Source organism: Xyrauchen texanus, chromosome 39 (genome assembly GCF_025860055.1).
Source record: "Xyrauchen texanus isolate HMW12.3.18 chromosome 39, RBS_HiC_50CHRs, whole genome shotgun sequence".
Lineage (NCBI taxonomy): Eukaryota > Metazoa > Chordata > Actinopteri > Cypriniformes > Catostomidae > Xyrauchen > Xyrauchen texanus.
This window is the reverse complement of record NC_068314.1, coordinates 12,633,523-12,655,600: the sequence shown is the minus strand read 5'-3', so window position 1 is coordinate 12,655,600 and position 22,078 is coordinate 12,633,523. Positions and strand designations below refer to the sequence as shown.

Genomic DNA, 22,078 nt, shown 5'->3' with positions numbered 1-22,078 from the left:
AATTAATAAATACATAAATAAATATATAAAATAAAATAGATAGATTGAACAATTTATACAGGTCAGTATTTATGGGACGTTTTAATCCAAATCAGCAAATACAGTTGGATACAATTATAGAGATATACGTCATGTTTGTGCATTATCCATAGGGAATTTGGAAGCGTAATATATTATCAGCCTTTATGAATTTTCCAAATTTTGCGTGGCCTGTAGGTTACTAATCTAAAAGAGGAGAAATACGTCCTATATCTCACCTTTTTTGTTTTCTCAACAGCCTATGCTCGTAGAAAACATATGCTCCTCCGTGGTGGGCAAATTTCGCCGTTTCACTTCTATTCCGCAACACTCCCGTAACGTGAGACACGTTCACTGATCGGGACGTTTGGGACCACAGTCGGCTACAATGTGTATCGTGCAGTCTGACATAAAGTCGTACAGTGTGTCATGGTGATATCAATGCGTTTATATCGTACAGTCTGGCAAGCAACAATAATGAAGGACTATTATAAATCGTACAGTGTGCACCCGCCTTTATGATTAACCAGGATCAGAAAGAACATACTTGTTAGAACACACAATAATGAGTTGGCATTATAATGAAGCTGACAAACTATAAAACATGCAATTCCAGAAGAGTAACTGCTTGGATGCTTGTCCTCACCAGTGTGTCTGTTGGATCCATCTAAGCTGGCAAACTCGATGTAGTCTTCTCTTGCGTCAGCCCAGTATATCCGGTCATTGATGAAGTCCAGAGTGAGTCCATTGGGCCAGGTTATCTTATCCTGTATGATTACACTTCTGTTTGTGCCGTCCATACCAATACGCCCGATATGAGGATTATCACCCCAGTCTGACCAGTACAGGTATCTAGTACATACACAAACAACATTATAAACACACTTACAGTTTATGATCCACCTATGATCAAGACTTATTAGTACAGACAGGGACAACGAGGGGACAAAATCATGCAAACAACTCTTGAAAAAGAAGGTGCAATTTAAGATAACTCGATTAAAACTTTGAACGCAAAGATTAATTACTTTAGGTATGTGCCGACTGTAAAAGAGCTCAGACAATCAGTGTTTTCATATGTGAGGTTTCAAAACAACATAAGTCCCAAAGAGGTCAAATTACAAGTTATTTAGTGTGTGAAGGAAAACTCAAGAGTCTCGAGAATAAAAGGATGGATGTAGTTGGTCTCTATGAATAACAACAAATATTAATTTCTGAGTAAATAATTTCTAAAACCATTCAAGTAATTTGTGGAATTCAATCCAGTGCAACAATTTAGATAAGAATGGTTTTGTGAATGATCTGTGTGAAAGGCAATGTCTGCTGGACACTGTCAAACATGGTTAGGTTCAATTCATTATCTCTGCAATAACTGACAAACGTGACACCATTTTACAGGATCAGATAATGCCAATGAGACTTTATGATGTTCCCAAATGGGGGTGATAATGCCCCCATACATGCTCTTAAACTGATTAAACTGAATTTTATGGCTTCCCAAATACATTAATATAAACATTACTGGACCTACTGTATATGGGAAGCACTGGGGTGCATTGCGAATTATGCGAATTAGCCTTCCAACTTCATTATGTTTTAGTTGGCTGGAGGCATTTGATCCTGATGACTGCTGCAATTCAGCATTAAACAATATAAGATGTATCTACATGATAGTAGGATATTGATCACAGTAACATCTTTAGATGGTACTGTTTTTCTGTTCATTGCCTTTAAATTGTTTTGATAATGGCACACTAGATTAAGAACACATGCAGAGAAAAAAGGAGATGCTCATAGAATAAAAGATTCAAAAGGCAGGTGTTTATGAGGGAAACAGAAGATAAAAAGACAAAAGATGCTCTGGATTTCATTTGAAAATGTTACGGCTGAACTTCCCAGGGGTCACATTTTCCCAACTCAGGCTCAAAGTACTAGAATCCACCTTAGACATTGATGGGCCAGAATAGAAGGAGATGTTCCCCCCACAATGTTTAGATAATTGGCATTTCAATGGCATTTCCAATGGTGTATTCTTTAACAAATGTCCCTATCACATCTAAAATAAGAGGTAAATACTGGTGGTATCACTCAGTTTCGGTGTACCGTGTAATAAATCGCAAAAAGTCACATATTGTAATAGAATAAAATTCGGAGTGTCTATTTGCACCCCGGTGTAAGCAGCATCTGCCACACAGTACAGCTATTTAGCACCCCAATAGTCTGGAGGAACCACTGAAATATATACAACAAACCAAACAATAGACATCGCTGCACTGGTGTGAGGAGTAAAGATGGTGTTGTTCTGGCGACCGGATTTCGAATCCACGTTTTGGAATCCATCTGATCCATCTGATTTTTTCTTTCCACCCTTAATATTTAATATAATACTACTTAAAATAATAGATACAAATTAATATGTTTATTTCAATGCAGTGATTTGGTCACGGTGAATGACGAGTACAGTAATATGTTGTTAATATAGCAACCATTGTTAATTTTGTGGTAAATGTAAATTAACCAAAAATACTATGGTGAAACTGTAGTAAAACCAAGGTTATTTTTTAAGGTTAGGTTAAGATTAGGTTTAGGGAAAGCAGTTAATGTAGTGTGTCTGTAGAACTCTAAATAAACACAATAAACACACTGCAGTGATGCCCATACTCTATGTTAGTATTTAATTATGGGTGCAAATAGTATCTGACACTATTTGCACTGGGGTATAAATACTTTATATTTATAAATATATATACATCTGCCTCCCTAGCAACCGAGCCAATTTGGTTGCTTAGGAGACCTGGCTGGAGTCACTCAGCACGCCCTGAATTCGAACTTGTGGCTCCAGGGGTGGTAGTCAGCGTCAACACTCACTGAGCTACCCAGGCCCCCTTTAAGAGAAGACTTTGATGATGTCACTCTTTCAAATTCGATGCCAGTATGATACCATTATTTTTAAAGGGTCAACACTGTCACAACATAACAGAGTTGTAACTGAAGTTCTGCTTTTTTAAAGAATAAATAACGTTGATCAAGTGACAGTCATTGTTTACCCATTGCGGACATCCACAGCTACGGCTCTGGGTTCCCGCAGTCCCGTGTTAACCAACACAGTCCTGTAAGCTCCATTTAGCTTTGATACCTCAATAGTGTCCCGTCCCTTATCACACCAGTACAGGTTTCCACCCACCCAATCAACAGCCAGGCCATCAGGGTTACTGAGAGAAGTGCGATGGAGAACCTGCCAAAGAACCAATCCAAGGTTTAGTTTATTTGCCCGAAAAGATGAGGTCCAACTTATGTCGTGTTCATGGGATGCTGGTGTGCTGGTGTCCCCACCAGACATTTAAACAAGCTTAAACAACTTCATCAGAAAGACCATGCTGATCAACCAGCTTTACCAATGTGCTTTAATTCCTGTGTGTTGTGGTATACAACGTATACACGTTGCAATCTCTGTGTTGCCACCGTAGGGGGGCTATAGCGAACATTAACAGAACATATTGCGTCTTCTTCTATGGCCAGTTTTTTCTCTTAGGTCAACTACTGTCATGGCAAAGCAGCAGGTTGAATAGAATCTTGCTGAGCAATTATGTTCAATCTAGTTAAACTGTTGACATGTTTATTTACAGCTACCGAAATAACACATCTAGTTTAATGGCAAAGACATTTGAAGATAACTCTATCGCCCCTACTGGATACTAAAGTTTGGTACTGCCAAGAACATGCATATGTTAAGAATGTTCATCAGGACAGTGCACTCGCAATGCTGGCCAAGCACTCGTTTCCATTTTGTCATATTTACGTAGTGTATCTTTCTGGCTTTGATGTTGATGCATTCAAAATTGTGAAACAGTTCCACAAATGTCACCTGAACGTTGCTACCGTTGATGTGCATTCGTCGTATCATGCTGCCTTGAGTTGTCACATCTGTCCAGTAGATCATCTGCTGCCGATAGTCGAAATCTAAAGCAACAGCGTTGTTCAAACCCTGCAAATAAAGACCATTTATGAGAAACAATGGCATTTTTTTTTTTTAAATGTACCATGCAGAGGTTGCAAATCGTCCTCTGGTCTAAAATCATACCTGTTTTAATAGTGTGTAGTTTGAGCCCTCCAGGTTGAGCTTCCTCAAATAATAACGGTTGGCAAAGATGAGGAACGGCTCCTCATCTGTAAAGAACAGGAAGTGAGAGAGGATGGAAAGTGCTTCAAATTGTCTTCCAATTTCATGACTGCAGATATGGATAAGCACCAATAAGGGTGTACATAAAAATACACTTTTGTGGTCAAAAACAGCTAGGTATTACAGAACGGGTTGCTTTTTTAAAAACTTTGATATCCAATTCTGGAAATGTAAAAAAAAAAAGAAAAACAAGTGGTGGTGGTGATGGTGATGTGGGGCATGGCAGTGCTGTTTATAGAGACATGGAGTATGCCTGTGGAGCCACTGTGAGTGTGAGAAAACATTGTCTTATTATGAAACGATCATCCACTGATGACAACTGCCGACATCGCCACTCATTAGATTACACGAACCATATGAAAACTTCTGCTAAAAATAGCATATGGAATACATCAATTGGTGAGACAAAATAGGCTATTGTGGGTAATGTCCCTAATGAAAATTATACCTATGCCGTCTAGAGTAAACAGTATGTACAAAGACCAACAATTCAACAGATAGTGCAGATAGTGCAGTAAGAGCATATCTCTCCACCAAATGTTCATAACATATGATTCATAACCTTCTTTTGTCCCACTTTATATTAGGTGTCTTTACCTACTATGTACTAACATTAAATTACATACAATATATTTATTGTGAAACTACACACTGTTCTAAAAATTTCTTACGGGATTTACACGTGCTGCTACTGAGGTTGAGGTACGAGAAAGTTTATGAGTAGAGGTTAGGGTTTAGGATACGGGTTGGGGTATGGTTAGGAGTAAGGTTAACAGTGTGACTACAGATGTTATTAAATGCAGGTACTTTTAATGTAAGTACAATGCAACAACACATACTGTATGTACATAACAAGCACAATGTATCAAATGCTTAAAGGAATAGTTCACCCAAAAATTCTCTCATTATTTACCCACCCTTCTGCCATCCCTGATCTGAATCACTGTTTTTACTTCTGAACACAAACAAAGATTTTTAGAATAGTTTCTCAGCTCTGTATTTCCATAAAACAAGTGAAAGGTGATCAGTACTTTGAAGGTCCAAAAAGCATATCAAGGCAGCATAAAAATAATCCATACTTTTACACAGTCCAGTATTTTAATCTATGTCTTAAGTGATATGATAGCTGTGGGTCATAAACCTATCAATATTTAAGTTTTTTAATATAAATCTTCACTTTCACTTTCTTCTTTTGCTTTTGGCAACTCACATTCTTTGTTCGTTTCACCACCTACTGGGCAGGGAGTAATATTTATAGTAAACAAGGACTTAAATATTGATCTGTTTTCTAAACCACTAGAGCCATAAGGATTACTTTTATGCTGCCTTTATGTCCATTTTAGAGCTTCACATTCTGGCCAAAATGTACTTGCATTGAATGGACCAACAGAGTTGAAATTTTTCAAAAAATCTTTGTTTCTTGTTCTGCAGAAGAAAGACACACATCTGGGATGTACAAAATAATTTTTTTTTGGGTGAACTTTCCCTTTAAGTCATAGTAGTTAAAGTATCCTAAAATAAAGTGGGTCCCCGATCTAATAAAGTATCATGTGCAAATTCACTGTCCAGGGCCTTGTTTCCCAAAAGCATTGTATGCATAAGTAGACTGCCGAATCCACCTAACGATTCATCTTAAATTTGTGGCCCGTTTTTCAAAAGCATTAACTTGATGCTCATAGATTTTTCTCTGGAGTTCTTGTACAGAACTAAGGACAGACTTATGCAGAAACCTGCAGGATAAACGCGAAGTTACACCTGATACCATTGAAACACCTATAATACATTTTATGCTAAAACTTTAATATCAGGATAGTTGGTAACAGCAAAGTGGCGGCATGATTGAAGCAGACAACTGTATACATTAAAATCAGAGAGAGGAGACAAAAGTTAATATCTGCATAACAATCGTCAGTATATATTGGCTAATCCTTGTCTCCTCTTCCTATCTGACACCTAAAGGCACTCTCGCCAGCACTACAAGTTGTGTAGCACTGCACATGCAGCATTGCTGTCACCATAATCAAGTCTGGGAGTAAAGAGCAGAACTCCGATTTATTGGTAAATGTCCCTAAAGCGTATCTTCTAAACCTCTCATTATTTTCCTGTGTGAAAACACAATAAACCTCATAACATTCAATGAATACTTGTTATTAGCAGGATCATACAAAGGGCCTCCGCTGTCTTCACTAATCCTGGAAGTTTTCATATCGAGAGAATATCGATGTGTGAAAACAAAATATTACACATGCACACCTGATTATGGAAGATTGTGTAAAAGAAATGGATCGTTCTGCACAAAATCATTGTAAACAATAGGAAAATATATAGTTAATTAGGTCAAACATTTCCGAAAATATTTTAAACAAATATTAGCGAGGTAAATTACAAATGATTGTAAAGTTACGCACAAATATAATGAAGTTACAATGACGAGCAGCACTATTTACAGTCACATTTCAGCACTGTCGCATGAGCAGCGACTTAGTTAGTTAGCACGTTAGTAAAATCGTTCGTAGAAAATGCTCTTAACCGCTAAGATCGATTGTCATTGGGAAACGATGCACAGAACTATGTAGGGAAGGTGGGCTTTGAGAGTCATACCCGAGGTGGACTTGCATATAGTGGGATCTGTGGGACTGAGCTGAAACCCATCCACACATAGACAGCGGAAGCTGCCATGTGTGTTGATGCAGTGCTGTGTGCAGGGATAGATGCTTGTGCACTCGTCCACATCTACACACGTCTTCCCATCATCCTTCAGTCTGAAGCCAGGATGACATCTGCACTGGAGACACAAACAACACAACACCAGGATCACTTTGTGCAAGCATTTATTTGTGCATTATCTACAAATAATAGCCTACATTCAGGGAATATTAAAAGGGATCCTGTTGAATTCATATTGTTGAGCGTTTCTTCAACTTCAGGTGCTTTAATGTTTCAAGGCTTCATTTTTTTTTTAAACAACAGTAACAGATTTTACCACTTCTTTTTGTGAAAAAAGGTCACATTAAAAATGACTTAGAAACATTTTACCATGCCTTTTATGTATCAATTTATTGTTTAACTTTCAACATTTAAACATGAAAATATATCATAATAAATATGTTTTACTAATTTCTGCAAAACCTTTGACTGCCCCTCAGCCCAGCAAATTCTCCTGTGATGAATGTATAGTCACTGTAGGACATTGTTAGTAAACAAATGAAATAAACTCGTGAGGGTGTGAAAGTGCGTTTACAGGGAGTTTATTTTCTATAGTGTCCAAACACATATAAGAGCGATATGAGTCGTTACCTTGAAGCCGATCTTTAGATCTTCACACAGCTGAGAGCAGCCGCTCAGTTTACTGTTCAGACATTCATTAATGAAGCAGTTCAGTTCGTCAGTACCATCACCACAGTCATCGTTATGATTGCACAATAACGTCTCGTTCACGCATTTACCGTTCCTGCACGCATACGCCGTGTCATTACATTTCTTCTCTGCTTGAAGTAAAAAAAAAAGAGGAAGAATCATTAAATGCATTCACAGATTCACGTCAGTAATATACGTATAATTGATTTGAAGATAATGGTACGGTATTACCAATCTATAAAAAGCAGGTTTATATCATAATTTTAACCCTTTGGTCTTCCAAAACCTTTCTAATGTTACTCATACTGCATTTTTTGTCATTTATAAATATTCAATATTTTTCTAATTTTCTACATTATGTGACAGGTGCTCAATAACCATGAGCAAAACTACACAAAGTTAAAGAAAACACAACCAAGACAACAGTAAATACAGGTTCACTTGCAGTAATGGTACACTTTGTGTCATTCTCAGTGTGCTTTGTGCAGTGTTATTGGTGAAATTCAAGAGATAATTAGAAACCAAAATTGTAAATTGTCTAATTCAAGTTATGTTAATACTTGTGATCATTGTTCGGCCTACGCAGTTACGTCAATGTTTTGTGCTTACGCTCTGGAGTGCTGGTGCCCACTGACTTGATTTTTAATTTTTAATGAGGCAAATCTGAATCAGTGACTGACTGAATTTATTAATATATGAATAAGCACGTTTAATATTCGGAATAGGAATATTCCAAAATTATTCAGAATGTGGTGTTATAAATTATGCGTAATAGATATGTTTTATTTTGGAAATCCGCTGTTACAGACTAATTATTTAGCTCTGTCTGCACGTTTCCATAATAAATTAATTTTGAGACCTACGACATAACAGACAGGAGTAATATACGGTGTGTAATATGTTCAGCGCACTTTTGGAGCGAGGAGGAGGAGAGATAGTTAAACATAGAAAAATCAATTTACAGATTTAAAAGACAGAGCAACAGTCTCATATAAAACATGAAACTCGCCAACATTTTGTTTTGTTCAATTAATCCTTCAGCCTCTTGTCTTATGTTGTTGAGGACATAAATAAAAACAAACGATTAGACTAAAATGCAGCAGAACATAACGGGAAAAGAACATAATTGAAATGTAGCTAAACTATGCATATTCAATTAAATGTAAACAAGCATGTGAACCTCTTTTTGGAAAAAAGGTTTAGCAAGAACATGTTATTGGTTGTAGAATGGTGTGGATTTACAGCACAAAACCACAGAAATAACATTCCATATGAACGAATCAACGAATGAATAACATGCGCATGTGCATTTACCATATTCTGTCTCGCCACATTAGGATAGTTGAATTGCGATTTATAAAGTGGGATGTATTTAGGAACATTTCTTCATGTGTACGGACGTTTTATATATCGTTCGAAGGAACATTTAAACAACTGTCATACCTTCATATTTAAGAACATTTTATGAAAATTTTAAGTCCCAGTTATCAAGTAATACAGCAGGAATATTGTTATTTTTTTGTACCAGGGCCTTTGCATTGAGGGTTTTTTGGAGCTTCATCTGAGTGATCATGACAGTCAAACTCTCCGTCACACTCCCAGGATTTCTGGATGAGACAGCGGCCGTTATCACAGCGGAACTCATTTGCCTTACAGGCAGGATACTCTGCAAAGACAAAATTACAGACTGAATATACAGTATTGTAAATAATAATGTGAAGTCATTAGAAACATGATACTGAAGTCATGGGTGCAGATATACAAAGTATACAAAAAACACTTTACAATAAGGTTCCATTTGTGAACTTTAGTTAACAACATTAGATAACATGAACTAACAATGAACATACTTTAACAGAATTTATTATTCTTGGTTGATGTTCATTTCAACATATACTAAAACATATTTTAAATCAAAAGTTGTATTAGTTAACAGGAGTTACTGCACTATGAACTAACATGAACTAACAATGTGTAACGTATGTAGCTGGCAATGATGAAGATGCAAACGAAGACGATGATTAAGCAGAACCCATGTGCAGTTTATTTTACAAACGTGATGTCCAAAAAACCATAACTCCAAACGTGAACAAAACAAAAACATGAACTTGACTAAATTAGACTAGAACAAAACATGGACATGGACATGGACATGGACTTGACTTGACTTGACTTGACTATGTACTTGGCATGAACAATAACACGATGTTACACAAACAATACCTTCCGAAGGACAATGGAAAACATGAAGGCTTAAATGCTTGACATAGGAGAACACATGACAAGGATAACCAATCACAAGACTAAACTATAAACAAGATAACAAGACTAAATAAAATTTTACCAATAATAAGACAAGACTAATAACAAAGTAATCAAACAATGAACCAATGAAAACAAGACTCATGAACATGGAGGGAAACAGGAAGATCACATGACAAGGAAACAGGAACAAAACATGACATGAACTTTTCAAAATAAGAGACATGAAAAACAGGAACCAACAGAATAAACATGACACAATGAACAATTGTATTTTTATTAACTAACATTAACATAGATTAATAAAAAATATATATTATTAATTGTTTGTTCATGATAGCTAATGCATTAACTAATGTTAACGAATGGAACCTCATTGCAAAGTATTACCAAAGTAACCCCCCCTCTCCTTTTTTTAGCTGTCCTTAATAATACTGCTTTATTCAAGCAAAGTACACTGCATTGTAATTGTGTACACAACGTCATGTTTTGTCATTATGAAGACAATTTATCAATATATACATTTTCATATCGCTTCACTATTAAACCATTGTTGGAAGCATCAACTGGTGAGACTTAAGTATCATGACACCTTTATGAATCATTCGCCAAACATAATTAATCTAATTACACATTTCACAAGCTCATAAAACAATCTTTAGCTTGATAATTCTCTTGAATGAAATAATTTTGGACATACCGCACTCCATAGATTCATCAGAGCCATCGCCACAGTCGTTGTCATGGTCACAGACGAAGTGTTTTGGGATACACTGTCTGTTCTGACACATGAACTCTCCTGCCTTACAAGTGTTATTGAACACTGAACAGAACAGAACAAAAAACAAACATGTACATCATGGATTACTGAGTAGTACTTTGAAAGCTACTGTTAATATACGTTCAAGCTACAAGCTACTCATAATATATGTAGTTCTACAGTCAAGTTAACCTTTAAAAAAGTAGTTAGCTGCTGAACACTACATGCAACTAACAAAAATTAACTACACTGATGCTACTTCAGGAGACACTATCATTATAAATATTGAACTATTTGATTTATATTTAAATAATTTAATAAAAATGTAATTATAATATTTTTTTTTAATTAGAAGATCTCAATTCGTGAGACAGCATAACATTTTAAAAGAGAATTAACACTACAACGCTACAATTCCAAATCTGATCTCTTAGAAATGTAATAGTACACCTCTCTCTTCAAAAAACTGCATGACTTGAGGTATCATTCAAGTCAGTAGCACAAATGGTCAAGGATCAAAAGTTTAATATCCCTAGGTTTAGGGGTTTGTTCAAATGTATTTCTGTTTGCCCAGCTATAAAGGCCTTGTGCACAATACAATATTACATTTGGTCAGTTTTGTCACGCTATACAACTTGTTGGAAAAAGCAGCTTGTTTCTGGAACAGCTACATTGTTGTAAAATCAAGGCAGCTATAGACCATTTCAAAGATGTAAACAATAACAAAAGAATTAGACTACTGTGCATATCTTGCCCTGAAGCATTTCCGGTAGTGGCATTGTTATAACCCAAAACAGTCCAAATAAAATCACTAGCTCTTACTTTAAGAGTCTAGCTAAACAAACTTAGCTTAGCTGTCATTTCTGAATCCTTTTTCTAAAAAAATCAAACGTTTACCTGAAGTGACTACTCTTTTCTTTTCTCCTTTATTTGATTTTAGCGTTTAATATAGACAAACTACGTCAGTACTCTAATGGTTCGCAATGAACGGTGGGTAAATTTCCCTCTCCACTTCCTGTGAAGTGATGTATCGATGTTCACTCATTCCCTGTGCCATTGAAATGCCCTTCCAACTGAACATAAACACTCTCTTCGGCTTGGAATCTCCCTTAAGATGGCTGAATACTGTGTGAAGTCCATTTCGGAGGACCCTAACGGTCAATTGGAACGCACCTTATACCTATCAAACGTACTGTTCATTGGCAAAAAGTTGTTCACCCACCAGAGTACTGCAGGTATCCAGCCAACATGCTGAATCCTGTGGTTCATTCCATTTGAGGTTGCTTTTCCGGGAATCTAAACACTTTAATTTCCTTTATTTTCACGCATCCAGAGAGCATCCAGCCAGGTCCAAATTTTTAGAATGACATTCTAGTCCAATCTTGTTAATATTAGAAATGTTAACCATATTATAGTCAACGAATTAAGCATCTACGCTGTTGTTTTGAATGAGTTTGACAACTAGCTGGAAACGTTCAAGGGAAAAAGACATCACTCCCTTAAACCGACAAACAGTCCTTGGTCTATTGTCACGCTACTAAAATAAATACTTGTAGTTAGATACTCCCCAACACTGTTACTGATATTGTTTGAGTTTGTCTATATTACACTTTCCTCGATTAGCTTATCATAAAGCCATCTGGTGTATTAATATATTAAACTGACCACAAACAGTATCCAGCATCCAAGTATTTGCACTATAGAAATACGTTTTTTGACAGGATAGCTCACCACATCCAGCCTTTATGCTCTCATCCGCTCCGTCAGGACAGTCTCGGTCTCCGTCACAAACCCAGCGCTGAGGGACACATTTGTGTGAGTCTGGACACTGAAACACGTCAGCACTGCACGTCTTATTCTCTGAGTTAAAACAACACATGAGGACATCACATGATTCAACTTGATGCAGAATTAAACAACGTCACACATAACAATATGAACGATTATGTCACTGTTGCTTCCTGAGCAAGATGAAATAAAAACTGACCTTACTTAAAAGAATATTAATAGTTCAATACAAGTTAAGCTCAATTGACAGCATTTGTGGCATAATATTGATTGACAAAATTGTTTATTTTGACTTGCCCCTCCTTTTCTTTAAAAAAAGAAAAAACTGGGCACTTACAACGGAAATCAATGGGGGCCAATACTCTCAAAAGTATAACCACAAGATATAAACAATATGCATGTGAACATGATTTTAGTGTGATTACATCACTTACTAACCTTTTCTGTGTGAAGTTATAGCCAAATTTACAACTTCGTTGCCATGAAGATGTAATGTCAATAAACACTAAAACCTTAAAATGACTGTGAAAATTTAAATATAAACAACTTTATAGCTCAAATAATACAGGCGTTTTAACAGGAGAATTAATGTAAATGCTTTTATAAAATTATGAGATTTAAATTTCTGCCGTTAAACCCTCCAAAAAACCCTCCACATTCACTTCCATTGTAAGTGCCTCACTGCAGCCTCGAGCTTTGCTTTTTTTTAAAGAAAAAGAGTGATGAGTCTAAATGAATTTTTGTGGTAATCAAAATTATGCCACAAATATTGTTGATTAAGCTTAACTTTAATCGAACACTGAATATTCCTTTAATAAAAAAATTCATCAGTACACATTTGTTTTTTTTTATATTTTTTTTCTCCAAAAAAGGCAATAACTTGAGCCACATTTTCTGCTGATGTTACCAAGGCCTTGTGGGCTGGGAACATTTGTTATTGTACAGCTATTACACTGGCCATTCGTGGCATTCAGCTGTAAACATTTACTCTGAAATAGTACAGAAATACATCATTCAGAAATTGTCATTGGCAACACTATAAATGGACACTCTATGGTCTATAACTTTTCACATAATACAATTATTTATACTCAAATCAATATTTAATCTCCATTTATTACAACCCAAATTCCAAAAATGTTTGGATAGTATGCTAATGCTAATGCTAATAAAAACAAATAGTGATTTGTAAATGATATTCTTTCAAATGATAAATTGAAAACACCACAACCTATAAACCTCTCTGCTATATGTCCTCAACACCCTTTCTGGGGTTTATTACTTTATAATTATCCCTAAGATACTGTATAATATCCTACTTTTCATGATCTATTCAAATCCTAATGGATAAACCAAGCCCCACCCCACATGATTTCCTTCTAAATTTCCTGTTCCACTCTGAAATGCATCACATTATGGAAGTTCAGTGTGAATATTGTTCCATGCTGTTTTTAATGATGTGGACTCACTGCATCTGCTGTCCTCATCAGTGCCGTCTCCGCAGTCATCTGCCCCATCACACACCCAGCTGCTGGAGATACAGTGATGGTTTCCACACTCAAACTGATTCGCTGAGCAGAACTTATCTGAGAACAGTCATTAGATGAGCTGTTAGTCAATTATTCAAAACATTGTTTTTACACAAACACATTTAAAAGCTTCCAGAAATATACTGACCTGAAATGAACTAAGTAGATCTGAAAGCAAATCTGTCTGTGTGTATGTACTTAGCTTTAGTCTAGCAAGTAAATTTGTCCTCAAAAAAGAGCTAAATGTGACATCTTATTATCATTCAGAGACATCCTCTATTGGAATCTCTATTCATAAATCAATTAAACTTTTTTAAATTCTAAAAATGCTGTTTTCTTTTAGGGGTAGGGTTAAGGTAAAGGTTAGGTTTAAGGCTTTTGCACACCAAACACAAATTTTCAATAAACATTCTGATCTGAAACAGTGGTTCTCTTTCTAACATTCGTTCGGCATCTTAATATGGGAATTTGACTCAGGCCTATCTGACACTGGAAGCAATGACAGCACGTCTGTCAGATGACAGACCAATCATAGCAATGATAAGGTAGCCTCACCTCCCTATATAAGACACCACCACAGGTCTCTTCTTTATTCTCATTCTCTTCCCGGTGAAGACTATTGGAAGCTATCCTCAGCAGGATTGGCAAGAAGTGGTCGCTAAACAGTTTGTTAGACGATCCGTTCAGGTCGCCACCGAGTACGGCTTTTTTCTTTTGTGCATATATTCGCTGTCGAAGTGCATATATTTTTCTGCGGTGTCGATATTTTTTCTCCGGGCATAAACCAGCACGTCAATGCACATCAATGCATTTTTCCAGTAGAGTTAAAAGAGCTCTTAATGCCACCTCCCTCCTCACAGTGTATCAAGCCGAGCTGGTGGAGGAGATGGGGCGGCAAAGACGCTGGGTTGTAGGAGGAGATCTGCATCATTCTGGATCTCAACATGCACACGTCAAGAGGAGCCATCTTGAGCTGTGGCCGCAGCATGGGTCTCGCCATTGTGGGCGAACAGGCTCTTTGACTAGGTTTGTCAGAGAGAGAGAGAAGACCGACTTCCTGGAAGCCCTGGTGGAACCGAAAGCCATTATCAGGGCAACAGTTTCTACAATGTGGCAGCAGTGTGATTCAAGGAAGAAAGATTGGGAGGTGTTTGAAAATTGCCTTCCCCGAAAAGTCACTGCTCGAGCTCTGCAACTGTCACGTTCTGGGTTCCCAACACATTTTAGAGGTGGGCAATCTGTATTCAGGACCCAGACTGGTTTGCGTCAGTCAATCTGAAGGACGCATGTTTTCACATTGGCGTTCACCTGTCACACCGAAAATTCCTAAGGTTTGCTTATCAGGGAGTATCCTACACATTTTTGACGGTGCCTTTCAGACCGTCATTAGCATCGAGAATGTTCAGCAAGTGTGTAGTGGCAGCAGCACTATTGCCACTGAGATTAACAGGTCTCAAGAGTGTCTGCTTATCTAGATGCTCTACTGCTCTGTGCTCCGTCACGGCAGCAAGCAGAGATCGATACGAGAGCACTGGTGTCTCATTTAGAGAATATAGGTTTTAAAATAAACGAGACAAAGTGCTGTCTAATGCTCTTGCAGGAAATAATATATCTGGATCTCAGATTAAACTCAGATCTGTATTGAGCGTTTCTGTCAGAAGAGCACACCGGATCGATTCGCGGATGTTTCTCCCTTTTTCAGAGAGGAAAAAGTCTAATTTAGACTGTGTCTATACCTATTGGGTCTGATGGTCTTGGTGTCAGTCATTCCATTGGGACTATTGCGAATGAGAGAGTTTCTGCACTGGATAGCAGTATAGCATTTGCATCCTCGCTGTCACTTAAATCGCAGGGTGACAGTGACATCAGAGGGGATGCTCGCTCTCCGTCACTGGACAATCCCGCTTTCCTTTATGGGGAAATCCCTTTGTCTCTCTGAGGAAAGTGGTGATGACAGATGCATCACCCACAGGTTGGGATGCAGTGTGCGAAGGCAAAATAGTGAATGGTGTTTGGCACGCATCACAATGCAATGCGCACATACATTTCTGGAGTTACTAACAGCGTTTCTAACATTGAAGGGCTTTGTACTGTTCCTTCAAAGCCATTATGTCCTAGTCAGATTGGACAACACGACAACAGTGGCATACATAACAGACAAGGGGGCACGCGTTCACATCGACTTCACAGCTTTGCACAAAAGCTACTTGTGGAGCGGTGCACGCTTTCTCCCATTGCGAGTGACACACATTCCGGGACTGATGAATACGAGGGTGGATCTCCTGTCCAGGGGAATCTTCTGTGCGGAGAGTGGAAGCATCACCCTCAGGTGTTGAGTCAACTGTGGGAGAGATACGGGCAAGCTGCCATAGATCTCTTCAAATCGCACGAAAATATTCTTTGCCCTTTGCTCCTCTCTCTAATGAGAGACGGTGCTCTTATGGGTGTGGATGGTCGTGTGCATCCGTGGCCATACACACTAATTTACAGGTTTCCTCCACTGAGTTTAATCATTCCACCAAGAAGAGTAAGAGAATATGGTCACTCAGTCATACTGATCGCCCCGTAATGGCCAGGGAAACTGTGGCTGGCAGAAATAATACAATTCGCTGCGCAGGGAGTTGCTGTCGCAAGCACGGGCGGAAATATTTGACCCCGACCCGGAACAAGTAGTTAATTGGGCTTGGCCCATGAAAGGCTGAATTTGAGTGTCAAGGGTTTATCCCCGAGGGTGACTGAAATGATTTAGAACACGAGGGTTGCCTTAATGCTCTCTGCGTATGATCGGAAATGGAGTGTGTTTGAGCAGTGGTGTGCACACAGACACATTGTTCCATATTTATGATCGGTGGCAGACATTTTGCATTTTCTTCAGGAACTTTTGTATAAAGGCAGGGCCTTTTCTACCATCAAGGTTTATCTCTCTGCCATATTGGCCTGTAATGTGGGAATTGACTTGAGTACAATAGGTCAACACCCGCTTGTTTGCAGAGGCTGCACACTGTTTAAGCAGGGTGCCAAAACAGCTAGTTCCATCATGGGATCTGTCTGTGGTTCGGAATGTGCTTTCTCAGTCTCGCTTTCAGCCAGTTGAAAGTATGGAACCGAAGCTCCTTTAGCCAAAAGGTAGTTTTGTCACTGGCTCTGAAGTCTGCAAAGCGAGTTAGTGAACTCCATGCTTTGTCTGTACATTACTCATGTATGCGCTTTGCAGTGGATTGGATGAGAGTGTCTCTTAAAATGAATCCAGCCTTTCTGCCTAAGGTGAATGACTCCATGCTCAGCTGTTAGCTGGTGGACTTGCTGGCTTTTCACCTCGTCAGAGGACGAGCAGCTTAACTGTCTGTGGCCAGTACATATTCTTTGTTTGTTTGTGGAGAGAAGGCATTGAGGAAGAGAAATCAGACTTTTGTTTCTTGGACTGATCCTTGTAAAGGCAGACCCACATCATGACAGCACCTGTCTAATTGGGTAGTGGAAGCTATTATATTAAGTTATAATAGTCTGGGGTTGCGGCCTTCCGGAGGGTTTGAGAGTTCATTGTACAAGAGGCATGGCTACCTTCTGGGTGCTGTTTAAGGGCATTTCAGTCCAGGATATTTGTGCGGCTGCAAATTGCCTCACACTTTTGTCTACACACACACACACACACACACATGTTTTGTTTCCATGTTTTATGGGGACTTTCCATAGACATAATGGTTTTTATACTGTACAAACTATATATTCTATCCCATGACCCTAACCCTATCCCTAAACCTAAACCTCACAGAAAACTTTCTGCATTTTTAGATTTTCAAAAAACATAATTTAGTATGATTTATAAGCTGTTTTCCTCATGGGGACCGACAAAATGTCCCCACAAGGTCAAAAATTGCGGGTTTTACTATCCTTATGGGGACATTTGGTCCCCACAAAGTGATAAATACACGCACACACACACACACACACACACACACACACACACACACACACACTAGGAGTACATACAGTTTGCCACCCAAGGTTGAGGAAGCATTGGAAAATAAAGAGTCAAACAGTTACAACCTTCGCTAATGCACCTGAATGGATCTGTAGATGGATATGCTCCACCTGTGTTTCACGTGAGTCAACTTTATGACATCATGTTCTGCAAGTGTTGTGTGTAGTTGAAAATGTCAAATGGAGAAAACGAGCCGCTGATATAGAAGCCCCCTGTGTTATTCAGGTCTCCTGTCTGGAAACATTTTCTTTTTGCTGTCAATTACAACAGCGATGGTCAAAAACCATTTACAAATAGGCACTGTTTGTAGACACCGCTCGACACAAGTGCTGTATACTGGTAATACATCGACAAATGATAATTTACGCTGAAATCACAGGGGAAATTTAAGCTGAAACTGCACAAACTCCCTTCTGTTTTTACGCAAGCACTCTGTGCTAATTTGGACAGGCATAAAACAATTACTGCCAACGATATGTTTCCCTACTCCGCTGATGAAGATGTGTAATTTCCGCGTATGATTAAAACACTTGATCCGCGTCACAACATCTCTCATATTCATTTTAATAGCAAAGTTCCTTCTATAGTGATGTAGAACTTCAGTTGGAAATGCATTGTATGTAGATTCATGTACCATAATAGTGCAGGAATTAAGTAAAAATTTTGATTTATTAATTAAAGAAAATAATTTTTTGTTAAAGACCCTAACGAAAATTAACGATGGTTTTACTAGAGTAAAATTGTAGTAACCATGACTGCTGTCCACATGGGTTTCTTTGCAGAAATCATGGTTTTGATACAATTAACCATGGTTTTACAACATTAATACTGTAGTTTCCATATAGTAACCATGATTATACTATATACTGTAAACATGAAAGTAACTATGTTGATTTTGTGGTTACTATGCTTTTTCTACAAATACCATAGTTAAACAATGGTTACTGTACAAAATTATTTTTATTAAGGGCAAACCTGTTGAAGTGTTTGTTATCAAATAGAGTATTCCTACTTTGGATTTGGCAGTAAAAACAATAATAAAAAAAATTATAATAATTCTGAACAGCCTCTCTGTAAGTCAAGTTTCAAGTTTCAAGTTTGTATTTATTTATATAGCACATTTAAAAACAGCAAACAAGGCTGACCAAAGTGCTGAACAATACACAAAGTAAGGAACAAGGACAAACCACACATTCATGACAAAAAACTCACAATGAATTAAAAGCTAGAGAAAAAAAATAAGTTTTAAGAGAGGATTTAAAAACGGTTAGCGATTGAGCCGCTCTGATGTAAATCGGAAGGCTGTTCCACAGCCTAGGGCCAGCGATCGCAAAGGCTCTGTCCCCTCTAAACTTTAACCGTGATCTGGGGACAGACAAAAGTCTCTGATCACCAGACCTCATGTTTCGTGTGGGATTGTGTGGACAGAGTAGCTCAGACAAATAACTCGGTGCCAGATTATTTACGGATTTAAAAACAAAGAGAAGAATTTTAAACTCAATTCTAAAATTCACAGGTAGCCAATGCAGTGATTTTAAAATAGGTGAAACATGATCGAATTTACGTTTTCGTTTGAGGAACTTTGCAGCAGCATTCTGTACTAATTGGAGACGAGCAATAGAGTTTTTGGGTATGCCATAGTAAAGAGAGTTGCAATAATCCAACCGCAATGTAATGAGCGCATGGACAGCAATCTCTAAGGTTTTCTCAGAAAGGGAGGATTTAATCTTAGAGAGAAGACGTAGCTGGATCACCGCATTTATTTGTTTTTCAAATTTGAGATTCTGATCCCAGAGAACACCTAAGTTCTTGATGCAAGATGAAGTTGGATGAAGATAATCCAGATCAATGTTACTGCTATTGTAGTTGTCATGGGGGCCAAAGACTATAACCTCGGTTTTAGATTCATTCAGAAATAAGACATTTTGAGAAAAACATATTTTTACTTCTTCTAAGCATACAAAAAGAGATTTCAGAGCAGTATCTTTGTTGTGTTTCAGAGGCAAATAAATTTGTGTATCATCTGCATAACAGTGAAATAATACATCATGCTTTCTGAAAATGGAGCCCAGAGGAAGTAAATACAGGGAAAAAAGAATGGGTGCGAGAATAGACCCCTGCGGCACTCCACGTAAGAGTTGGACTGCGAGGAAGAAAAATTACCCAATTTAACGGAGAAACTTCTATTTGTTAGATAAGATCTAAACCAACTGAGGACAGTTCCCTGGATGCCCACAACATATTCTAGTCGGGATAAAAGAGTTTTATGATCAACTGTATCAAATGCCGAGGTTAGGTCTAATAGTATTAGGATCACAGAGTCCTATTGCTAACAGTATATCATTAGAAACCCTTAATAAAGCAGACTCTGTGCTGTGCAGAGGCTTAAAACCAGACTGGAAAGTTTCAAGAATTTGATTTGAGCTAAGATAAGACTGGAGTTGCTTGAGAACCGTTTTCTCCAATGCTTTTGTAATAAAAGGAAGGGTCGAAATAGGTCGAAAATTAATAAAATCCCTATCATCAAGTGAAGGTTTCTTAAGAAGAGGTGTAATAGTAGCTTGTTTTAGTATATCAGGGAGCGTCCCTGTGCTCAAGCATTTATTCAGAAAAGACACCAAACATGTTCCAACCGAATCAAAAATTTGTTTCAAGATACGGGGAGAAAGAACATCAAGAGACCAGGAGGAAGGATTCAAATGATCAACAATTTCTCTGAGAGATAGAAGAGAAACTGGTTCAAAGACACTCCATATGGCTGAAGAACAACCCGCTTCAGGTGAGACATTAGCAGATGATTGCAACTGAGATCTTAGAGAGGTGATCTTCTCACAAACAAACCTTGAGAAACCTTCACATAATGGTACTGAGGGATTAGAGCAGAATTTAACACAGAAAATAAGGCTTTTGAACTATGATGGTTTTTTTAAATTAAATTAGAAAAATACTTAGATTTAGCAGATATCATAGCTTTCTGAGAAGCACTGAGGGAGTTTTTCAGCATTTCATAAGAGATTTGTAGCTTATCACTTTTCCATTTACGTTCATCTCTTCTACATGCACGCCTCAGGGAGCGGATGGTATCATTGAGCCATGGTTCAGTGTTAGAGTTTGACTTCTTAACTTTTAAAGGAGCAGTAGTATTTAAAACCTCGGAACATACAGTATTAAACAGACTCAGATGTTGTTCAGCATCCAAGTCGGGTAGGGGTGACTCCAGGGACAGAGACAGACACACCTCATTGAAGGTGTTAATGAATTCATCATAGAAACAGGGAGAAAAGGAACGAGTCCATTGTGCAGTAGGAGAAATATGCGATTTTGTAGAAAGGAGAGGACATAGAAAACAGTACAGGCATATGATCAGAGATCAGAGTGTTAAAAACCTGAACATCAGTAATGGAAACGCCATGGTCCAAAGGTCCAGGTCCAAAGTATGTCCATGAGTATGTGTGGAATCTTTCACCCACTGAACCATGTTGAACGAGTCAATGAGATTTAAAAACTCCATTGTTAGAGGCTTTGACTGACAGCACACATGAATATTAAAGTCCCCTAGCAGAAGAATTTTGCTGCAATTAGTTACACATTCACCCAAAAACGCAGTAAATTCACTTATAAAATCTTTCACTAGGTGAGGGGGGCGATACACCAGCGCTAACAAAACAGGATCGTCAAATTCCAGTCGCAACAGCTGTACTTCAAAGCTACTGTAGGATGTAGACGGGACAGAATGACAGTAGCTACTAAAACGGTTTTTTAGAATTACCGCTAGACCACCCCCGCGGCTAGAAGTCCTCTGAGAAAGGCTGAATAAGACGACTGCGATTGGTCTTTTCAAACACACACCCAGTAAACATCAATTAGCTGATGTGCTTTGGCTTGTGTTCACTTAACTAAATCAAAACCAAGGCCTATAAACTCTACATTCACTACACCAAATAGGAGGTACCATGGACTCAAAAGGACCTAATTTCACAGTTGCAGAAACCCACACATTGCTGGAGGGTGTTAGGCACCATTATGCCTCAATAGTATGAAGTTTTAATTCTACTGAGTGTGGAGAAGTGTCTAACAAAAATAAAAAAAGCTATCTGGGATGAAATCACCCAAAATGTGAATGCCATGGGGTGTGGCCAGAAGAGCACAACAGAGCAAGTGAAATTTAGATGAAAAAATCTGAAGTCCAGGGCAACAAAGGA

The 22,078-nt window shown here is 38.0% G+C and overlaps 1 protein-coding gene across 3 annotated transcripts in view; it reads right to left on the bottom strand.

Moving 5' to 3' along the window:
* Positions 1 to 22,078, bottom strand: part of lrp1aa (low density lipoprotein receptor-related protein 1Aa) — a 296,995-nt gene that overhangs the window by 50,973 nt on the left and 223,944 nt on the right. For 2 of the 3 annotated variants that reach the window (XM_052110997.1, XM_052110998.1), the window contains 10 exons: positions 13,835 to 13,951; positions 12,309 to 12,437; positions 10,518 to 10,640; positions 9,081 to 9,221; positions 7,496 to 7,686; positions 6,800 to 6,983; positions 4,100 to 4,185; positions 3,884 to 4,003; positions 3,066 to 3,253; positions 665 to 870 (listed from right to left, as the gene is read on the bottom strand). In XM_052110997.1, the coding sequence (XP_051966957.1) occupies positions 665 to 870; positions 3,066 to 3,253; positions 3,884 to 4,003; positions 4,100 to 4,185; positions 6,800 to 6,983; positions 7,496 to 7,686; positions 9,081 to 9,221; positions 10,518 to 10,640; positions 12,309 to 12,437; positions 13,835 to 13,951 (1,485 nt within the window). The remainder of the gene's footprint in view (positions 1 to 664; positions 871 to 3,065; positions 3,254 to 3,883; positions 4,004 to 4,099; positions 4,186 to 6,799; positions 6,984 to 7,495; positions 7,687 to 9,080; positions 9,222 to 10,517; positions 10,641 to 12,308; positions 12,438 to 13,834; positions 13,952 to 22,078) is intronic. The other variant, XM_052110999.1, reaches the window with a different exon arrangement.